At 35.0% G+C, this 20,124-nt stretch overlaps 1 protein-coding gene across 7 annotated transcripts; it reads left to right on the top strand.

Annotated features, from left to right (window-relative positions):
• Positions 1 to 334: 334 nt before the first annotated feature.
• On the top strand, positions 335 to 16,345 carry LOC107811026 (uncharacterized). Of its 7 annotated transcripts, none has more exons than XM_075249683.1 (17): positions 388 to 525; positions 736 to 868; positions 1,279 to 1,315; positions 4,717 to 4,779; positions 4,867 to 5,031; positions 5,302 to 5,459; positions 5,535 to 5,598; positions 5,764 to 5,945; positions 6,066 to 6,123; positions 6,203 to 6,543; positions 6,664 to 7,051; positions 7,128 to 7,228; positions 7,343 to 7,386; positions 10,152 to 10,338; positions 12,133 to 12,277; positions 13,640 to 13,773; positions 16,007 to 16,345. In XM_075249683.1, exons 4-17 carry the CDS (start codon positions 4,734 to 4,736, stop codon positions 16,151 to 16,153), a joined length of 2,160 nt encoding a protein of 719 aa, XP_075105784.1. In that variant the 5' UTR covers positions 388 to 525; positions 736 to 868; positions 1,279 to 1,315; positions 4,717 to 4,733; the 3' UTR covers positions 16,154 to 16,345. The 7 variants fall into 7 exon arrangements, with proteins under 7 accessions (XP_016491349.2, XP_075105784.1, XP_016491352.2 ...); XM_016635866.2 differs by having other exon boundaries at positions 5,764 to 5,966; XM_016635864.2 differs by having other exon boundaries at positions 4,701 to 4,779; positions 5,764 to 5,966.
• The last annotated feature ends 3,779 nt before the right edge of the window (positions 16,346 to 20,124 follow it).

Raw genomic sequence — 20,124 nt, 5'->3', positions numbered from 1 at the left:
TAAAATAACTACTCCATAACTTGTTTGGTTCAAATTATTTTTTTATATTAAAGTAGTAATTGATCTATTGTATTTGATTAATTTTAAGTTAAAAGGTCATCTCTTTTTCTTTTATCACATCGTTAATTCGTTATTAGAAAAAAGAAAACACTTTTTCAACTATCACACACTTCTCCAACTAAAGTAAACAAATTTCGAATTGAAAATTTATAATCACTCTTCTATATAATCAAATTCAAATTTTATAATAAATTTACATCTGACAATAAATTAGAAACGCTCTAGGTTTCGACCTGTTTGCTTAAAGGTCAATAGATTTTAAACCAAGGGCATTACGGACATTCACATTAGCTGCCCGTCCACTTTCCCTTAAGCCCTCAACTTCATATTTCCAGTTCTTTCTCCTTTCCTCTCATGGTCATTGTCTTGGTTTATTGGCTTTTTGGCTCTCTTCTCCAGCGATAGAGTGGATCATTATCTACTTCCTTCGCTTATGGAATAAATCTATCGCTTATCAAGTAGCTGGTAGTCTCTCTCTCTCTCCCTCCCTTTGTGCTTTTGCCTTTTGCAATTTCATTTTTTGCTGTTTTTATTTCTTAAACCTTTAGATTCGGTTTCTTTTACGCACAAATGGCTGATTTGGTTAGTTGTGTCGATTTTCTTAATTTTATTAATGGGGTTAAGAAAAATGTTAATGGGGGGTAACATCGAGATATTAATATTAATATTTTGCAGACTTGCTGGGAGAAAAAAGTATGAACAGAAGGGAAAATCTACAACAGCAGTGCAAACATTAGCATGTGCATCTGGATTTGGTTCCTTAAAAACTTGGTGTTGATGTGGAACACTAAACAAAGAAGCTATTCATGTAAGTCGTCAAATCTTATAGTGTGCTCCCACGATGTATGGGAGCACATTTTAATTCACTATTGATTTTATTTGTTCTGACTGCTCGACAACAAATACAGTATTACATTGTGTCAATTATATTATATGCATTTAGACATGTCATAATTAGTAATATGCATGTAGATGATAATTATATTTTTAATGATATGTCCGAATTGAGAAAGAAAAAGCATGAAAAGGGGAAATTATAGAACAAATATCAAGCAACTCTCATGAAACAAGTGATATGTATTTTGACATAACAAGTTAAGAGACTAGAAATAGTTACAATATATTCATGGATTTGTCAAGTATTTATATCTTGATTGATGCTAATTTATTTTATCAAAAGAAGGAAAAAAAACTAATTGATGTTGAATCTTTCACTAGGTTCAATCAAAAAGAATTTGAGTGGTTTATCTTAGAGGTATTGAATCTATCTCCTCTAACTAAAACCTTTTATTGTTTGGATACATGGAGCTCAAATGTTCCATTTAAATATATGTTTCTTTTCGGTCGTTAGTTCTTTATTTCCATCTTTACCCGCTAATTATAATTTTCCCTCTTGATTATTTTACTTCCTATTTGATAACATCTCATTTGTTTAAAAATTTCTTCTATATGTCGTTATACATCTGAATAGGCATCTATGTGTATTCTCTTACAGAAAGAGTGTAGTTAGGATGCTGCTTTACGTTTTAGGTGATATATTGGGATGTCAATTAAAGATTGCAATAGAAAGGAAGAAGGTCAATCAATCTAGCAGACATGCATTTTGGTTTGCTAGAGAATTATCTCATGTTACGTAAATAGATTTATTCTTGAGTGTTTGAATCTTAAAGTAAGATATATTAAGTTTTCAAAAATTGGTGCATATGGTTCTCATGCAGGAATTGATTTGCAAGTTGTCCTCAAGAAAAAGTCTATTGAATTTATATTTTGATTGCTAAAATGCTACTCCTTTTTGGTATCTATTACTTTTAGTTGAAGGTTGTAATTGACTTGAGAAACAAGCGGCTAACAGCTTGCTACATGAAAGAAAGAAAGAAAAAAAGAAAAAAAGGTTGATCCTTTTAGCATTAAGAAAAAGTGCTAGAGGATTTTTGTAACAGTTGGCTTGTCGATGTTGAGAAGCAAGTAATTTTGCACTTCTCTAAGTCTAAGCTATTATTATGTAAACTGGTGCACAAATTTCCTCCTATTATTTGATGGGTTATGACATGCTGTTGAAATTTCAGTTGCGAATAATTTCTTAGTTTCATTCAATTCTATTTGAGCCAAATATAAATTTAAGTTCTAACCATAATTTTTATGGTAAGGACAGTAAAGAAAAAGTCTTCTAAGAGGAATAATCCATGTTTATTGGAAAACTATCGTAAAGTTCAAAAAATAATTGATCCCTATAAATAGTGATGTTGATATATGGCTGCTAGGTATCTCTGTGCCATTCAGTTTGAAGATGGATATTTTGATTTAATGTAATATGCATGATCACTAGGAAGTGATTGTATTAAACAGTTGATGACATAAAATCACATTCATTGAGTTAGAAGGTGTGTGTAAGAAATTTCTCTTGCTTTTATTTATTCTTATAAAATGAGAATCCCCTGCTGTTATCTGTGTTATCTGTGTTCCTGTTTCTCTGAAGTTACCAAGATTTGTAACTGATATTTCTAATGGTCATACTCAATACAGTTAAAATTTGACTGCACAGTGATTTTTATCATCTGCAGGTAATATCATGTAGATTTATTTTTCTTTGCTTGAATTTCAAATTCACTTCTTTTAGTTTTTTCTTTTTTTAATTTGGCGTAAACTTTCTATATTTGATTGATGCATTTATATGTTCCTATCCGTGAAGATTTCTATATGACTTTGGTAATTTTGAATTTTGAGGATATATAAATAGTCACTTCACAATGAGTATCTGGTTCAAGGTTCCTTTATATATAACTAAGCGGATTAATCTCTTTAATGTGAAGAGCTATTACTACAATAAGATTGAGAAAACAATGAAAGATTGCAATACATTTGCATTGGAAACACTAAACTCAGAGATGTATTCATGTAACAAAGTTTGAAAGATACTAAAGTCTCAAAAAACCTCGCAAAAAGTTGAGTACTCACACTAATATACCTAAGAAATTATAGTACTGTAGGTTTTTTGTGGATCTTGGTGTTTGGTTCATTGCTAAATTGTCTAAGTAATATTGAATATATGATATATGAATGGATACCTAGCTTATCCAAACGGACAAATAGTGCAAGTCCCTCGAGACATTTCCACATTTCAGCTCTATGTAAGTGTTGCTGCTTGGAAGTATTTAGCTTTTATATGAGCAATAAAGTAAGCTGCTGAATACAAATTTCATGATATCTCATCCAATGGTGGCAGATTTTTTTAGATCTCGGTGCTAATAGTAGTAACTATGTGGCTTACAGAAGAAAAGCAAGAAGCTGCTTTGGTTTTAACTTTCATATTGTGGCACATAAGTGCCTTGACTGCAGAACAGAAGCCGTACAAGAGTCGTTCTCATGTTGTTGTGAATTATCCAATCAATGTTCGATGCTACAACCTCCGGAGTATGGGAATGTCCAACTCTGTATTGTAATTTGGAAACAGGAAAAAAACAGCAGTATAAGAATTGAAAAAAGACTTGGATAGTCATACCATTTGGTAGTGTTTTATGGAGCTTATGGTAGAGGAGAGAGGTCTTCGACTTACCTAAGACACAGTTTATGGTACTAATTACATTATTCTATATTAGTTCACTATCTTTCAGACTTTATAAAATGATATTAACTTACAAGCATGAATTTTATCTGCAAGTTCATGTAATTCGAACTTTCACAATATTGGGCCCGTGCTGGCACGGGCAATCTCCACCTAGTATATTAAATATAAAGAAGAAGGGAGAAGAAACAAATAAAACAACAATCTTAATTGTCCAATTCACCTTGTTGGTGCGGTTCCTTGACCTATTTCCCTCCCCTATGCATTATATTTTCCTTTTTTTTTGTTAATAAGGGTATGCCTAAGAAAAGTACTACGTAGTAGTAAAAAAGAAAAAAACCAAAGTCCCGCGCCAGTCGCCGCCCCCTCCCTCGATAGTAGAAAAGCCGGGTTAGTTTTCCCAATTCCCTCTCAGGCCATTTCAGGTTCATCTCCGACTCTCACGCACGCCCCCTACCCCCCATTGTATGCATTAGTTGTTGTGTATTTATTACTGTAGTATTATCTTTGAAAAGAACCAATATGTCAAGAAGATTAATAGTAATGTTTCAAGTTCTTATCTTGTGATGTTAAATTTAAGGCTAAATATTGTGTTTGTATGGGATGTCGGTGAAACCCATTTTTGATTTAGTAAAAATTGATTCTTGTTGAGCATTAATTTTACTTGTCCTCTTATTATCTAGTTTGTTTCAGTATCAAAAAGCCTATTCACAGACCATTTATTGTTTATATGAAACTCCTCTAATTTTATTTTTGTTGTTTTAGAATAAACATCTTATTATTCTGGGTTTAGATGAAGCCTATCTAGTTTTATCATTATTGAATTTTACCAAAGTTCTGAATTAATTATGCAGATATTTCCCTTTATTTTTTCTATTGAGCTTTTACTTTTTGTTGTTTTTCACCTCTATGTATGGTTCTGTCTGTCTTGAAAAGCTTATCCACTAGAACATTTAAGGTGTAGGTGAAACTGCTTTAGTTGTAATTCTCAAATTGAATTATAAACAAAATATTAAATCACTTTCTTTAAGATTTCTTTCCAACTTATTTAATTAGTGGTTACATTTTGTCTTATCAGTTATTGTCTGTTTCAGTGTTGATTAATTTATCCATGGACCTTTTAGATGATATTTTGGCTGATGGTGCTTCAAAGACAGGTAAGTGGAGTGAAAAGGATATTTTTTTTTTAGTTTGTGATAAAATATATTCTCATTCTTTCAAGTTTATATTGTTATTTGATGCAGTCAAGGCTGGTGGCAAGTTTCAACCCAAGGCAAAGCCTCGTCCGGTGAAAAAAGGTCCAGCTGTTGCATCCTCAACAGTTTCTTTGACGTCAAAACCCACTGGTGATACAGTAGCAACTGATTCTTTTGAGGCTCTTAAGAAGGATGGAAAGAATTCCCAAAATTGTTAGCTTTCTTGCCTTTATGTTGTTCTTACTATTATTACTTTTCAGGTACATTTTGTTGCTGCAATTTGATCATATATTGATTGTTGAGGTCATAAAAGCGTTGATTGCTTGTGTGCATAATTTAAGAATTTTCCTTCGAGATAAAGTTGGTTTTAGCACTTGAAATGTCATACTATAAAATATGCTCTAAATAGCCTATATTTTAATGTTCTTCATTGATACTTTAAGACATCTTCAAGAATGATTGTCTTTTGTTAAATATAAGCAGACTATGAACAAAGCTCTGTGTTAGCGGAACCTTCCTTGGAGCATCCTCTTGCTGCAGAAACTTTGGGTCCATCAGTTGGTTCATATCTAGATACAAGTACGGTAGTGCCTGATAACAGTGAAGATTCGAAAACTTGTCTTGAGAAATCCGAGGGAGAGGTGATATTTTCTTATCCATATTTTGATCATGTTAACAGACCTTTTATATCCTAATTAAAGTTCTTCAATTTTCAGTATGCAGACATATATATAGGTTTGGATTCGTTTGATGATTTACTTCCTACCTCAAGCGCCATAGGTAACGACCTATCTTCTTCTGTTCTGTTATTACTAATTTTTCCTGCATATTACCTTTAAACTTGGAACTTGATAACGGATGCTGCAAAGGAGTTACCTTATCTTGGATAATTGGCCAATTATTAAAGATTAAATTAGTAAACTGGTGCTGCTTATAATAATGCAGAAAATTCTAGTCCCGCTACAGATCCATCTGCTGTTCATGTTGATGGTGCAGAGAAGGGACAAGATCAACTTTCAATTCCAGTTTCTTCAGTTGATGATTCAGCTCCTAGTACTTCTAATCTTCAACCTGATGAAGTGGCAGGATGCCAAGATCCATTAACTTGTCAAGGAAGTGTTGTTCCTGTTAGTGGAAGTTGTCAGATGGTCAAATTCATGCCCTTCCCCACTTTTTACTGAGCAGCAAAACATTTGTCATTTAGATTCCTTTGCATACTTACAAATACTCCAGTTTGTTGGTTGCAGGAGATGGACAGCTATCCTTCCTTGGAAGCAGATATCCTGGGGGTAACTACTACATCTGGTATGGGAGAATTTTCGGGTTCCTGCACCTGCACTTTATCATGTGCTGCACTCATTTTTAATTTCTAACTTTTATTCAGGGCAGAGTACCAGGAGGTTTCAACCCAAGTCCAAGCTACAAGTATACAGAGAGAGATACGACACAAGCATCCCTGATTCAGATGCAGTAGAGTCAGTTTCATGTCAGCCAAATTCACACTCCGTTCATTCTGAAATGGATTTTGTGGATAGAGGGAAGGAACATGGATTTCCTGCTGATGATGTCCTTGATTTCTCAGCCAGAGGATTTGATAATAATATCATTACAGAATCTACTCATGAATTTCCAGTTCATGAAGAATATGTTATCGAAGCTTCGCATTCAGATGTTCGCATCCCAGCAGAACTCCATGAATCTACTTCTCAGATGCCTGAGGAACCTGTAAATCAATAAACTGTTTTTCAAACTATTTTAGTTACTTCTCAATTTTTGAAATAGTTTGCCTTGCTGGTGGAGCCCTTTATTTCTCTTCTTAACCCACTTGCAACTATGTCTGTTTAGGTACATCAGAGGCCAAAGACTAAAAAGCAAAAATTGCCTGCATCTGATCTTTCTGCAATTACTGAAGAGAATGGAGCAGGTAGATCATTAAGGAGTAGAAGAAAGTCCGTAAATGCAAATAGACTAGTAGATGAGTCTGAAGTAGTAGCGGATGATGGGGAATATGTGCCTGAACAACCTAATGATTCTGTTACAAATGGTAATAATGAGGATCTTCTGGTGGAAAATGAATCACAAGGGAAAAAAGTACAGAAAAAGTCAAAGAGAACAGTTGCTGAGGATGGGAAGCAAGTTAGGAAGAGTAAAAAGACCACTGAAGCTTCAGACCAGGCAGCAAACAAGAAACCTAAGAAGTTTTCTCACTCCACTCGTCAAAAGAGGAGACAAGGTAAGCCTAGTGGGTGTTGCTGACATTTGGCGTAGTGTATTTATCTTTTCTTGACCAGGCACTTCCTTGTTTACAGTGAACAAGGCTTTGCTTGAGGCTCCCGAGTATGAGATTGACTACCAAAAGGTACCTATTAAGGATCTAATTATATTAGGAGAGCACAGAGAACGGCTGGCGGTACGTTTCCTCTTGCATTCTCTTGTTTGCACCCCAACCTCCTAGAAAGAGGAAAAATTAAAAATGACACAGCCATCCTTGATTCTCTTGTTTGCCTTCTTGCCATCCTTGCAGAAAAAAGATGCTGCAGCGTCACAAATACCTACTACAGATCAGAGGTATCGGAAGCTTTTTTACAATTAAATATACTAATCTACAGTTATCTTTTGTTTGTTAGCGAAAAAGATACTAACCTGCATTTAACCTTTCGATTGGGTTTTCTTATATTGTTGTTGATAGTGAAAATGGTAGATGATCTGTGGTAGAGACTTCATTCATTAGGTCTGTTTTTCTCACTTCAGATCCATCTTCTAACTCGTCAAGAGCACCATAAATCTCTTTTGTATCATCTACAGCTTTGTTATTTTCTCTACTTTTAGATAACGGTTCTAACCAACCCGTCCAACCACTTTTTCCAGAATTATGTGAAGACTCCTCCCTTATTGCCCTTTTCTCAGCTCTTCCTCTTTTTTCTAAGCTACGTTGACCAGCCAAGAGAACCATCTTCCCCAAAGCTAGCATCAATACTGTTCCAGAAATGGTCAAGTCATATTTGCTTACATAGTTACCTAAGAAGTAAAGAAGGACAGAACAAGCTCTGTTCAATCTGCGCCTGAAACAAGGCAGTACAAACTCTCTGTACCTAGCCTGCCACTTAAACCGGCAGAGACTGAGAGGTATACTAAATATACCAAGTTCAAGTCGTACTGTAGCTGGATTAATAGAAGGTGAATTAACACAGTGGTAAAATTGTATCCAATGCAGATATCTCCATCAGCAAATGGAAGCGTATTGGAAAAAATTAACATGAATATATTTATTACTTGCACCAAAGCATTTTCACATACATAATAGCATGACAGAATAAAATGATTTATTTTCGAGGATTACTTCCTTGTAATTTCATCTGAAATTTGCAAATTGCTCTAAGAGTTTTTACCAAGTATAACATAACGGAAACTTACAGTAGTTGATGCTCTTAAGATATCAATGCGAAATGTCTTTTAAACAAGGTAGTGCTGCGTGTATGGTAAAGTTCTCTTTCAGTTGTTATGAATCCAGTAATCTGGTTATACTTGGAGACTAACATGTAGCTTAGGTAGCTTCTTATTTGGAAATCTTTCACTAAAGACCTACTTCAGCAACCAGATATTAGGGAATTTCTAGGAAATGCATGCATGCATATTCATTGGGCCAGTCGTCCTGCAAAGTGCATCCTAACAAGCTACTACTTGCTATCTAGAAATCCTTCCCAAACGACTGCCTCAAAAATCCTCGCACACTGTGCTATACCGATTAACTACCTAGAGTTTCAAGATCCATGCCCAACACAAGTCCTTTCAAGATTCCTTGCCCAACACAAGGTTTTCACTACCCAACTCCACAACTATTTTACTGTAAACGATACTACTTCTGTATTGGCCTAGAAGGACTCGATTAGTACAGTGCAGAAGGAGAGAAGGAATTTCTGAATCCGTACAAGCACCAGTACCAAGTTATCAACAGGCACAATGACCAAATTTTCTGAACAGGAACGGAACTGACAATCTGCACATTCAAAATCTGAATTATTTTATGCACAGAAAGAAAGCATGATGTGTCATAGGTGAGAACCTGCCTCTGCTGCTTAGTCCACCCACCAGATAAAGCTTGGATTCCATGTGCATACATTTTTTCATGTCAGAAACCTCATATCTTGAAAATCCGCTGCAAGATTCTCTCTGGTGGGCAACTACCTGAGTTTTGTAGAAGAATCTTCTCCCTTGACCAATCAAGACATTATTCCATACTATCTCTGCACCTATAAGCATTCATAAGAGAGAAGCAAGTGCTCATATTGTCTAGAGCACCATTTGCTAACTCGTATATAGAAGAAAAAAGATCAATAAAATTCCTTCCTGAGGACATGGCAAATTTACGCGTCAAGCACTCTAACCTTTAGTATTAGCTTGTAAGTTTTTGCATTTTCTTATAATTGAGAAGTACCCTGGGTATTTGTAATTTTACATTTCTCCGTCACTTATCTTGTCACTTATCTTCTTACTCCATACTCGTTCTGGAGGTAATTCCTCTATTCTCTATACAATGAACTTTTATATGGAAAAGAAAACCTATTTTATCCTCCAAGATGGTGAGCATTAGCAAGGGAGGATATCTCCTTAAATCCCAAAAATTTGGAATTACTCCAAAATAGACGCCCTTTGATTTATACGCTGATATGCTATAGTTAGTATTATCCTATCCTACATAAATGTTGGTTACTTTTATCCTGAAATATTCTTGTGATTTGCTCAAGCTGAACTATAAGCTAACTTTAGGGCATCAATTACGCTAATTCCAAGTTCCTAAAAATGGCCCTAGGATTTAATGGTTATGATGTCAATTCTCAATTATTATTCCTCTGTCCAATTTCTAATGGTTCCTTTGGAGGCTGTTATGTGCTAGGATCAGGAAGCTGGAAGGTAGCCGTCATGTGAAAAACTGTTTTCACTAGTCATAGGAAAATGAAAAAGAGATGCCATTGGTGAACACTTAGAAGTTTACATGTGTTATAAATTTATGCTCCTTGAACCTAATATGGTTCTTAGTAAGTATATTAGGTGATCTTTGACCATGGTTTAAAATGTATAATTTTGTCATATCTAATATGAGAGAAGTTATGCCGTACAGTACATTATATTTACTCTCGGGTACCTAAATATATTCAAAAGAGGTAACTTAATAAGGAAAAGAGATTTCAGAAGTTCAATGCGTTTTGCAATCAGTGGCTTTTGTTGTGGCATAGTTTTCTTTTTTACTTGGAGGTGTTACATGTTTTTTCCCTTTTGGGACTAGGTCCTCTCTTTTCTAAGTTACAATTTCTCCATGATTTGTGCTTGTGCAGCACTGGTGCTTCTGTTTCTAATTATAATGAGGATGAGACCTATCCTTCAGATGACGGCGCAGAAGATAATGATCACCAAATAGGTTCTCGGGCTCAAGATTCTTCTGCCTACTTCAATTATCAAACTTATATGGACAAAACGCCCAGCACAAGGTGGTCAAAACAGGAAACAGAACTGTTCTATGAGGTACATCCCTCTCATTTGTAGCCACTGAAAGATACAGGTGTAAATGGGGGAATAATTAAAATATGAATTGAAAACTTCAATCTTAAATAGCAAATTCTAGAAGTGCAACTTATAAGATGAAGTTATTAGTTGATGCACCTAGGCGTTCCCAGTCTGGAAGATCAAGTTTGTAGGTTCCTTTCTGTATTTCCTTTTTATAAACCGTCAATCATGTTATCAAATTTGCTTCAATTTGTTGAGACCTTCCTATGAGGTAGTAGCAAAAGACTGATGTAGGACATCTTTGTTGCTAGCTATCTAAATGTTACTTGTTTTCTCTATTTGAAATAAGCGTATTTGTCAAATATTACATAGAAATATTTGTCGCAACCAAGCGAGAACTATGGAATGCGAAGGCATCTGCAATTGTGGGTAGATGCAGTTTTAAAGCAAAAGGAAAATAAGTATTTCTATATAAGGGATGCTTGACAGACTAGATTAAGGTTGGTCGTTGTCTATGTTACATGAACTCATTCACGGGTGTATATCTGACCTAGGTGTAACTTGTAAGTGAGAGCTGGTTAATGCTATGTAGCTTTTTGTCCATTTAGTGTATTTTGAAGAATTAGCACGAAATCTCCGTTCCTGTGTCATTCAACATGGATACTTCAAAGGAAGTCGAACAATTCATGTGATATAATTTTTGTAGAACATAGTTACCTTTTCAGGAATATAGTTGTTGGAAAGTGAGAAGCTGGTCTAACTAAAGTTGCCAAAAAAAAAATTGGGAAGCTGGCACCAACATTAACTTCTTTGGCATCTTTATATCCTCAGCATGTAAATTAGTAGAGAAAGGGGATCTTAGATAAACTTGATAAATCGTAGAAAATCTGATCTTTATTATATTTTTATTAATATATTTTGTTTAAAACTGGCGTTCGTTGATCCTGAATGCAAGAAGACCATGCAGTATATACAGCAGTTTACAAAAAATCAGCTGTTTTACTCTTAAGAGACTAATGAAGTCCACGGTGCTTTCCACATCATTCACATTGCACATTTTGCACCAAAAAGCCAAAAAGGTATACGTCTAAACTTAAGTCTAAAATTATTGTCAGTCTTACTTTCAAAAACTCTCCGGTTCCGTTCCTCCACAGTACCCACCACATGCATGCTGGAGTAGTGTCTCATATTTTCCTCTTCTCTGCGTAGACCAATAATGTCCCTTCCCAGAGAGAGAGAGAGAGAGAGAGAGAGAGAGAGAGAGAGAGTCCTTGGATTCTGGAGATTCTGAAGTCTCCTTTTATATGCTCAATGTGATGTCAGAATTCAGAACTTGCTCCGTCGCTTTACCAGGACTGTCAAGATTCTATGATAAAGAAAACCGTCTATCAAATTATGTGCACATAGAATTGCAATTTCTTATGTTCTGGTAAAGAATAATGAAGAAATGAATAAATTTGATAAATGGGGTGTGGAGGAGATAGTATGGAGGAACTGCATTATATGGTTTGGACTTGTGCAAAGATAGTTTGAGCCCTTTCATAAGATAATTCTTTTTGATAAATTCCCTTTTATATGGTAATTAGTTGTTAACTTCTATTATAAGAGTAGTGGAGCAGAATCCCAATGTTACAAGAAATCAAGCAGTTGAAAAAATGGTACAACTTTTGACTTAAAGGTGTCATGGCACCAATTAGAGCTATATGGACGGACTTTGTGTGATTGAGCACAAATAGTACTGTTATGCACTCCCTTCCTCTTTTGTTTGTCCTTGGTTTGCTCTTAGACATTTAGAACAAAACTTGTTTTCAGGCTGTGCAGCAGTTTGGGACTGACTTATCCCTGATACAACAACTTTTTCCTGGCCGAACACGTAGACAGCTAAAGCTAAAATACAAGAAAGAAGAGCGGCAACATCCATTTAGGCTTCATGATGCTCTAACCAATCGTTCCAAAGGTAAATTTTCTTCAACTCCCTCTACTGCACTCACCTTTATTTATTTTTCCAAGACTCATTTATCATTTGATAGCATTTCTCGTTTAAATGGGCATAAAATACAATTTGAAGATACATTGGACAAATGGATATCATTTTTTCAGAGAAACCTTCCATTAAGAGTAAGGTTTCATCAGCACGGAAAACATGACTCGGGTGTGGCTGAAAGTATACATGCATAGCCTGTTGTTATGGCTGATCCAAGTCCAGAAATGAATTGGAGCCTGATTTATCAAAAAAAAAAAAAAAGGAAAAGAAAAAGGAATTGCAGCCTGGATTCATATTCCATAATTCTTTTCTTTTTTCCTCTTTTCATGTTTTTGTCTTGTGATCCTCTGATCTCGGTCTACTGTCTGACTTATCAAAAAAAAAAGGGAAAAGAAAAAGGAATTGCAGCCTGGATTCATATTCCATAATTCTTTTCTTTTTTCCTCTTTTCATTTTTTTGTCTTGTGATCCTCTGATCTCAGTCAACTGTATCTGTGTATGTCGAGCATGATATGACGTTTCAATATCTTTTATTATTTTTAATATTTTTCAACATGGTTTATGCGTTTTAGTCTCCAGAATTGAAATTCTAGATCTCCTCATGATGCAGCTTTTTTCTTCTGCTCTATTTTCGTTGATATTAGTCTTGTATTTCATCTTGTTTGACCGCAAATCAGTACTAAAGAACTGAAATTTGGATATTCTGAAAATTCTATCTTTATCTCATTTTGCGAATTGCTACTTTATGGTTCCAAAAATTGTAAACAAGGCCAGGTTCCGTCCTACGTTGACTGCAGGAACATACATGTTTTATCATAGTTTCCACAATTGAGCTAGTATTACGCTTGTTAACTTGTGGACATGCTATGTATGTATTTTTTCAATTGAATCTCATAATCCGAGTTTTAGTTTAGAAAAAAAATGGTCTTGATATCCTGACGATTCAGTTTCAGGAAATTGTTTATTTAATGTAATGATGATCTCATTATTTGTTTTTTTTCTTACGTGTCTCTCGCTTGACCAGACCACCATTAATGGGGTTCAGAAGCACAGTAACTACTCCCCTAAACTTTGCTTTCTGTTTTATTTGGAAAACATATTGATATCTTATCTTGATTGACTTTTACTGTGGCCCATAATCATTAGTATATTTGTAAAATGTCTAAAGGCTGGAGTTATTTAACCACCATGCATCGCGTAAGTTATCGGTGTCATCAGACCATCACAGAAGGAAAAAGAACCATTGGCCTGAAGAAGAGAAAGCCTTTGCCACTAAAATGTGTCATGTTTTCTAATTGTTCTGCAGAGTTTTACATGATAATATACTTGTTGCAGATCATTCCCACTTTGAACGAGTAATTGAGCGTTTAAAACAAATTGAAGCCGAGGAATTGCAGAAAGCCGATAAAGATGAGTCAATTGACTTGACAGGGGAGCAGGAAGTGGAGGAGGGAACTCAGGAGATCAATGTATGAATCTTCTCTTGCTTGTCATCTGTTTTTTTGTTTTTTAAACTGGTAAAGTATTATATATATTAATAACAGAATCCTGGTACTAAGTTGGTACCAGATAATTACAATGATTGGAACCTTCTACACCAAAACAAAAAGAAATGGTTCCATCTATACAAAAGTTCTAATCCCGCAGTGAATCTAAGAAATCAAGCATGCTATTCTCATCTCTAACATCCTCTAGGTTGCACCAAAAAGCAATGCACATGAGTATTTAATTTTCTGTACAACTTCTATTTTCCTTTCCAAGCACTTGCATTCTTCTCTTTCCATATTGCCCAACACACACAAGCTGGGATATTGTTCCATATCTTTCTTACTGATTGACACATCCCTCAACTCCCCAGATGTTCAATAGATCCTTCACTGGATCTGCCTTGCCACTGTGCAATGTGAAAAAAGGTGACTAGTGCTTTTCTCCTCCTTGTTGCACATGAACATCTGATATCAGTCGACACCCCTCTTCTCTGTAAGTTACTTTTGAGTGAGGCACGCGTTGTGTGTAACTATCCTCATGAAACATCTAAACTCATAGGGGGCTTCTGACTTCCATATCCTCTTCCAAGGCCAGCCTGTAGAGCTGCCACCGTCACTGTTGATAGTTTTATAGCAAGAAGTTACGAGAAAACACCATCTATCTGCTTTGTCCATATGATTCTATCAGGAACATCATCATACATGACCACCTTCTCTAAATCCTTTAGCATTAGAGCCATTCTAGGGACTTCCCAATCAAAACAGTATCTACAAAAATCAAGGCACCAGTTGCTTCCATTCCAACACTCTGAAACCAGAGAACCAGTACTATAAGAGAAATCATAGAGATCATGATATTGAGACAGTAGAGGGGCATGTCCTACCCAAGCATCTTGCCAGAACCTCTTCTGCCTGCCATTTCCAACTTTGATCCTTGTTGACAACAAAAGTAGGCCATAGGCTGCAGATGTGTTTCCATAGTCCCAATCCGTGAGATGAATTAACAGGGACGGTAAACCAGAGAACCAGAGATTTTGTCTACCATATTTGTCGGGTATAAGCCTTCTCCATAAGTTGCCCCTCTTCTTTTCCATATCTCCACAACCACTTCGTTAATAAGCTATCATTATGAATTTTCAAGTTTTTAATACCCAGTCTTCTTCTTTTGCCTCGCTTCACCTTTTCCCACTTTACCAAATAAAAGGACCTCTTTTCTTTGTTACCTCCCAACAAAAGTTCCTCCAAGTTCTATCAATATTCTTTTTAACACTTACTGGCAAGGGAAACAAAGACATAGGGTATGTAGGAAGAGAGTCAAGGACACTGTTAATGAGAGCCACCCTTCCTCCAAGAGATAAGTATGATCTTTTCCACGTAGCAAGTCTCTTTTCACACTGATTGTCAATTTTTTGCCACACCTGTTTTGCCTTGTACCTAGCCCCCAATGGCATACCCAGATATTCTGTAGGAAGCTCTCCAATTTGACAGCCCAAGACATCTCCAAGTCCCTGTATGTTATGTACCTCATTAACTGCAAACACAGAACTTTTTCCCATGTTTATTTTTAAGAGAGAAATCATTTCAAATAATAGAAGAATCACCCTGAGATACCTTAATTGAGAGATTTCCACTCCATCATGACCCACAGCCCCAGCACCAAAACCCTTGATCCACTGAAACCTCATTGCCTTTCGCATCATTGAACTTAGTCCCTCCATTGCCTTAAGCCCCTGTATGTAGGAAAAAAGCCTTTGGGAGAACCATTTATAATCACTGAGAACCTAACATTTGCGATGCAACACTTTATCCATCCAATCCACTTGTCCGTGAACCCCATATCTTTCAGCAAGCCTAATAAATGCGCCCAATTAACACGATCAAATGCTTTTTCATGTCCAGCTTGCACATTAACCTCGCTTCCCCTTGCCTCCTACTGTCAAGACACTTATTTACTATTAGCACCGCGTCTGTAATTTGTCTCCCCTTAACAAAGGTCATCTGAGAGTTTGCAACCAGAATGTTCATAACTTTCTTCATTCTCTGTGCCAGCATTTTTGATAAGATCTTGCAGAAGCTTCAATTTGAACTTATAGGCCTGAAATCTTTCATCTCCTCTGGTCCTACCTTCTTGGGGATAAGAGCAATGACATAAGCATTATATGTTTTTTTCCCAATTTCCTAATTCATACATTGAAGCGTTATTGATTTTGCACAGGAGGAAGAAGCGAACTCTGAAAATGTTGAGAAAAAAGAAGTTGAAGCTGTGGAGCAACAAGATGTTCCAGAAATGGAGAGTCCAATTGAGGACTATGATAGTGAAGATGATTCTTGGAGATGGAGTCAGTATAAGAGTGAAGTGTGAATATTCAGAGAGAAGGGTGCCAAAAAGAATTATGATATATACAGTGGTGGTGATAAAGAATTTTGCCATTTTGGTAATTACTCTATTTTCTAGGTTGGATAAGTTATTTGTTGTAGTAGGTTAACTTAACCTTCTTTATATTGTCACTGCGCATAATTTATACTCATATACGTATTAACTTTGATGGGTAAAGCTAAAATCCTCTCATATCCTGTGACCGCTGCTGAAGATTGAAACTCATTACTAAGTGAAGGAATAAAACTGGATTTAAAAAAATGGGGTTTTATGAGAAATTAAAAAGTGGAAAGAATGAAATAACAAAAGCATTCCTCTTATAGAAGTCTGTTGTCTTCACTTGTTTGATAGGACGAACTTCTCTATTTCTTTGTAACTAGTTCGCCAAAATTGGTTGCAAGTGTTCTTAGGTTACCCAAACAACAAAACTTATTTGCTATTTTCTGACTTTCACTTCTAGGTTGTTTTTCAGCATTAATGTTAACACTAATTTTGGTCAATTACAATTTTTTCTTTCGAGACTAAGAATCTATTATTGGTTCTTTCAGTACGAACCTTGCGGCAAAACGAAGTGAAGGTGGTTTATGATGTACCCTAATCGTTTCCTCCAATAAGAATTCCCAACTTTTTTCTAATCAAATAGTTAAGAATCAATTTATCAATTAATAAAAAATGTGTTGTTCTCTCATGATGATAAGTGAGGCCGGGATTGAATTGAGAAATTATGTTCCACAAATAGGTTAAAAAGCGGCAAAATATCAATCATGTTATAAATAATATTTTATTTATGATGAATGTCTATCTTTTAGAGGGATTTTAGAATTTGTTATTTTATGGCTAAATTACTTTTTCCCTATAAATAGAGCCGTTCTATTCTATTGTAACTCATCCCAAATCAATAAGAATTTTCTCTCTTCTTATTTTATACACGTTATCAGCACAAGACTCTAACCAATTGAGTAGAGGGCGATTGTTTTAATTTATAGATATACTGTTAATTAGTTGTCTAATGTTTGAGAAATTAGACCATCCGTGGAGAAAAAATATAGGAATTTGCGTGAGGCTCTTGCGTGAATGCATTGATATTCCTATACTATGCATCTGCTTTGGTCACCATGCTTTGGGATACGTGCACGATACTTTACTTGTACATAATATTGACCATAATGATTGTCAATTGTTCCATGAACTCACTCCAGGAATAAATTCTTGATTTAAGGTAAGTGTTTTACCTTATTTTTTTCTTTTAAATTCTTGAAATTCTATTTTTTTTTTTTGGTCAAAGGGATAATATATATTAAATAGTTAAAACAGCGGTGTTACACTACTTTGGCAGTTACTGGGGTACCTTATGGCCCCCAAGGATGCAAAGTTTTGCATAATTGTACTTATGTTACAACCCACAAAAGATCTAGGTAGTTCAGTTCCTAGGATGTCTGCCCAAAATACATCATTGGCAAACACCGGAGGAACTGCTAGAGAAACTGATTTGTTCAAAAAAAATTCCTTTGCCGCCTCCTTCGCCAACACATCAGCTACCCTGTTTTGCTCGAGATATGTGTGCCTCACCACCACGCTGCCCATCCTTTGAATCAACGATCTGCATTCACAAATTAAAGGGTCAAAAATTAGATTTCCATTTAACAACATATTGATTGTTTCTGCTGAATTAGTGTCTATTTCTAGTGGAACTAGGTTGTTTAGTTCCGCTAGTTGTAGACCTCTGATAAGGGCTTTGATTTCTGCCCTTATGTTTGTTGTTTGGGGGATGTTTTCCATGTATCCCAAAATTCAATTTCCATTATGATTTCTGAAAATTCCCCCAGCTCCCCCATTCCTGGGTTGCCCTTTGCTGCTCCATCGGTGTTAAATTTGTAGGAGCCTTTTGGTGGTGGAATCCATTTAAGCATGATTTGGTGGTTGAACTGGTTTTGTTTGTTATTATTAAGCACATGAAACTCAGTTGCCTTAGCAATTGTGTTGTTAGCATTGATGTTTTTTTTTTTGATTTTAAATACAAGCAAAGATAATAAATTTTCATTATAACTCTAATAGAGTTTGTAACCACCCGAAGTAGTAAAATTTCTATGTCTTGTCATGATCAAATTCACGTATGATTATGCGCACAAGAAGTAGAAACTCATCCCATTGAATTTGCTTTATTCTCGTTCCTTAAGAGAATGTGGTAGTAGTATGTAATAAGTCTAAAAGAAAATAAATTATTATTGTGAAGGTATCAATGGATGTGGACGTGAAAATATACAAAATTATAATCGCCATCGTTGTGATAATGAGAACAATAAGGATTCTCAAAATAATCCTTCACTCAGAGAAAGTAATATTTGTCATCAATTTGACATGAGATTTTGTAAAGAACATATGGATAATTATGGTACATTCATGATGTGAATGTAACAACATGTGATCTATGAATACATATTCATTCTTGGAAGAATATGAACATGCTAGTGGTAGTGAATATATCACACTCACCTCTAGAAGGAGGTTTACGATGAAATAAGAAAATAATTTCATTATTATGACATGAATGGACATTGATCACGTACCTATTATGATTATGATAAAATATTATGGCAGTGTGATTATTACAAGGAAAAAGTAATGGAAGCAGCATATCTTGCCTATAATGATTTTGACCATGACCTTAATGATATAACTTTCTCCTTGAAAGAGATATTTACCTTATGGATGTTGATGAATATGTGGTAGTACAAAATTAATTGAGAGCTCTGGAAGAGCCAAATACTAATTTAGAGAAATAAAATTGATTATCAATAAGGCATTGTGTTGTAGTAAATTTCAAAAAACCTTATTAAGTTTCTAAAATATTCGCGAAAGCGGTTGGTTATATTGAGACTATAAATAATGAGAAGATTTAACATCTTTATATTACTACAGCTCTAGCGGGTAATATGTATATGAAAACTACCGCTTTATTGCCTGATTTGTACTACACAAATAAAAAATATGGTAAAATTATATGACATGGTAAACTGGATGTTTATTAATATAAAAACCTATGTCATAGTAAACTGGGAGTTTAATTAACAATTGCACATGTTATGATGTAAACCTGAAGTTTACTGATACAAATATTTTTATCAGGCATGGCCTATTGAGCAATCTTAATTTAAGTATGATGTATAAAAATAAAAGAGAATTCGCATAAGTAAATATTAAAGAACTAGAAAGTTCTTTACGAATTCTCTTATGTGCTTGTTCTCATTAATTAATAGACCAACTAAAATTGGGATTGAATCCCATAAATGCTGGAAATATTAAAGGTAAATATGAGTCCATTCACCTGCCACGTATACCGCATAAAATGCATCTATGAGATGGTTATATGTACGATTATTATTAAGTCGCAACTTGGTGTTTGAGCAGGTAACTTGTTCAATAATTAATTTAGAGCATACTTTCTAGATTTTATATTCAAGACAGTTTATCTTAATAAGTTGGTTTACATTACAGTTGATTTAACAAAATAACTTATCGAGTACCTCTACTTAATAGCTAAACTATTGCTTATGAGAATAAAGTTATCTATAACAATTTGATATACGTTATATACGAAAGTATATTACATTCTCCCCTCATAAGTGGTTCAGGGCCAGGAACCAAATAACTTTATCTTATTATTACTAATGTGTGGTGTATATTTTGATTAACACCATGACGCACAAAGCTGTGTTTCCAAAGTTGTGGAATCAAGTTGGTTTTTCTAACATGAGGGGGAGATAGGATAAACAGTTGAGAAAAAGTTACGTGGAATGAATTATCATTTGTTCATCTAAATCCTCGAATAAGATAATATAAAACTGAAGTACATAAAACGATAATTCATCTGCAATATATTGCAAAGCATGTCAGAAGCATTTGCTGACCTAAAGAAAGTAACTATATTCTCACTGCAAATGCTCCTATTAGAGTAA

The sequence above is a fragment of the Nicotiana tabacum genome, chromosome 3, assembly GCF_000715075.1.
Source record: "Nicotiana tabacum cultivar K326 chromosome 3, ASM71507v2, whole genome shotgun sequence".
Taxonomy (NCBI): domain Eukaryota; kingdom Viridiplantae; phylum Streptophyta; class Magnoliopsida; order Solanales; family Solanaceae; genus Nicotiana; species Nicotiana tabacum.
This window is presented reverse-complemented; position numbering and strand designations above follow the sequence as displayed.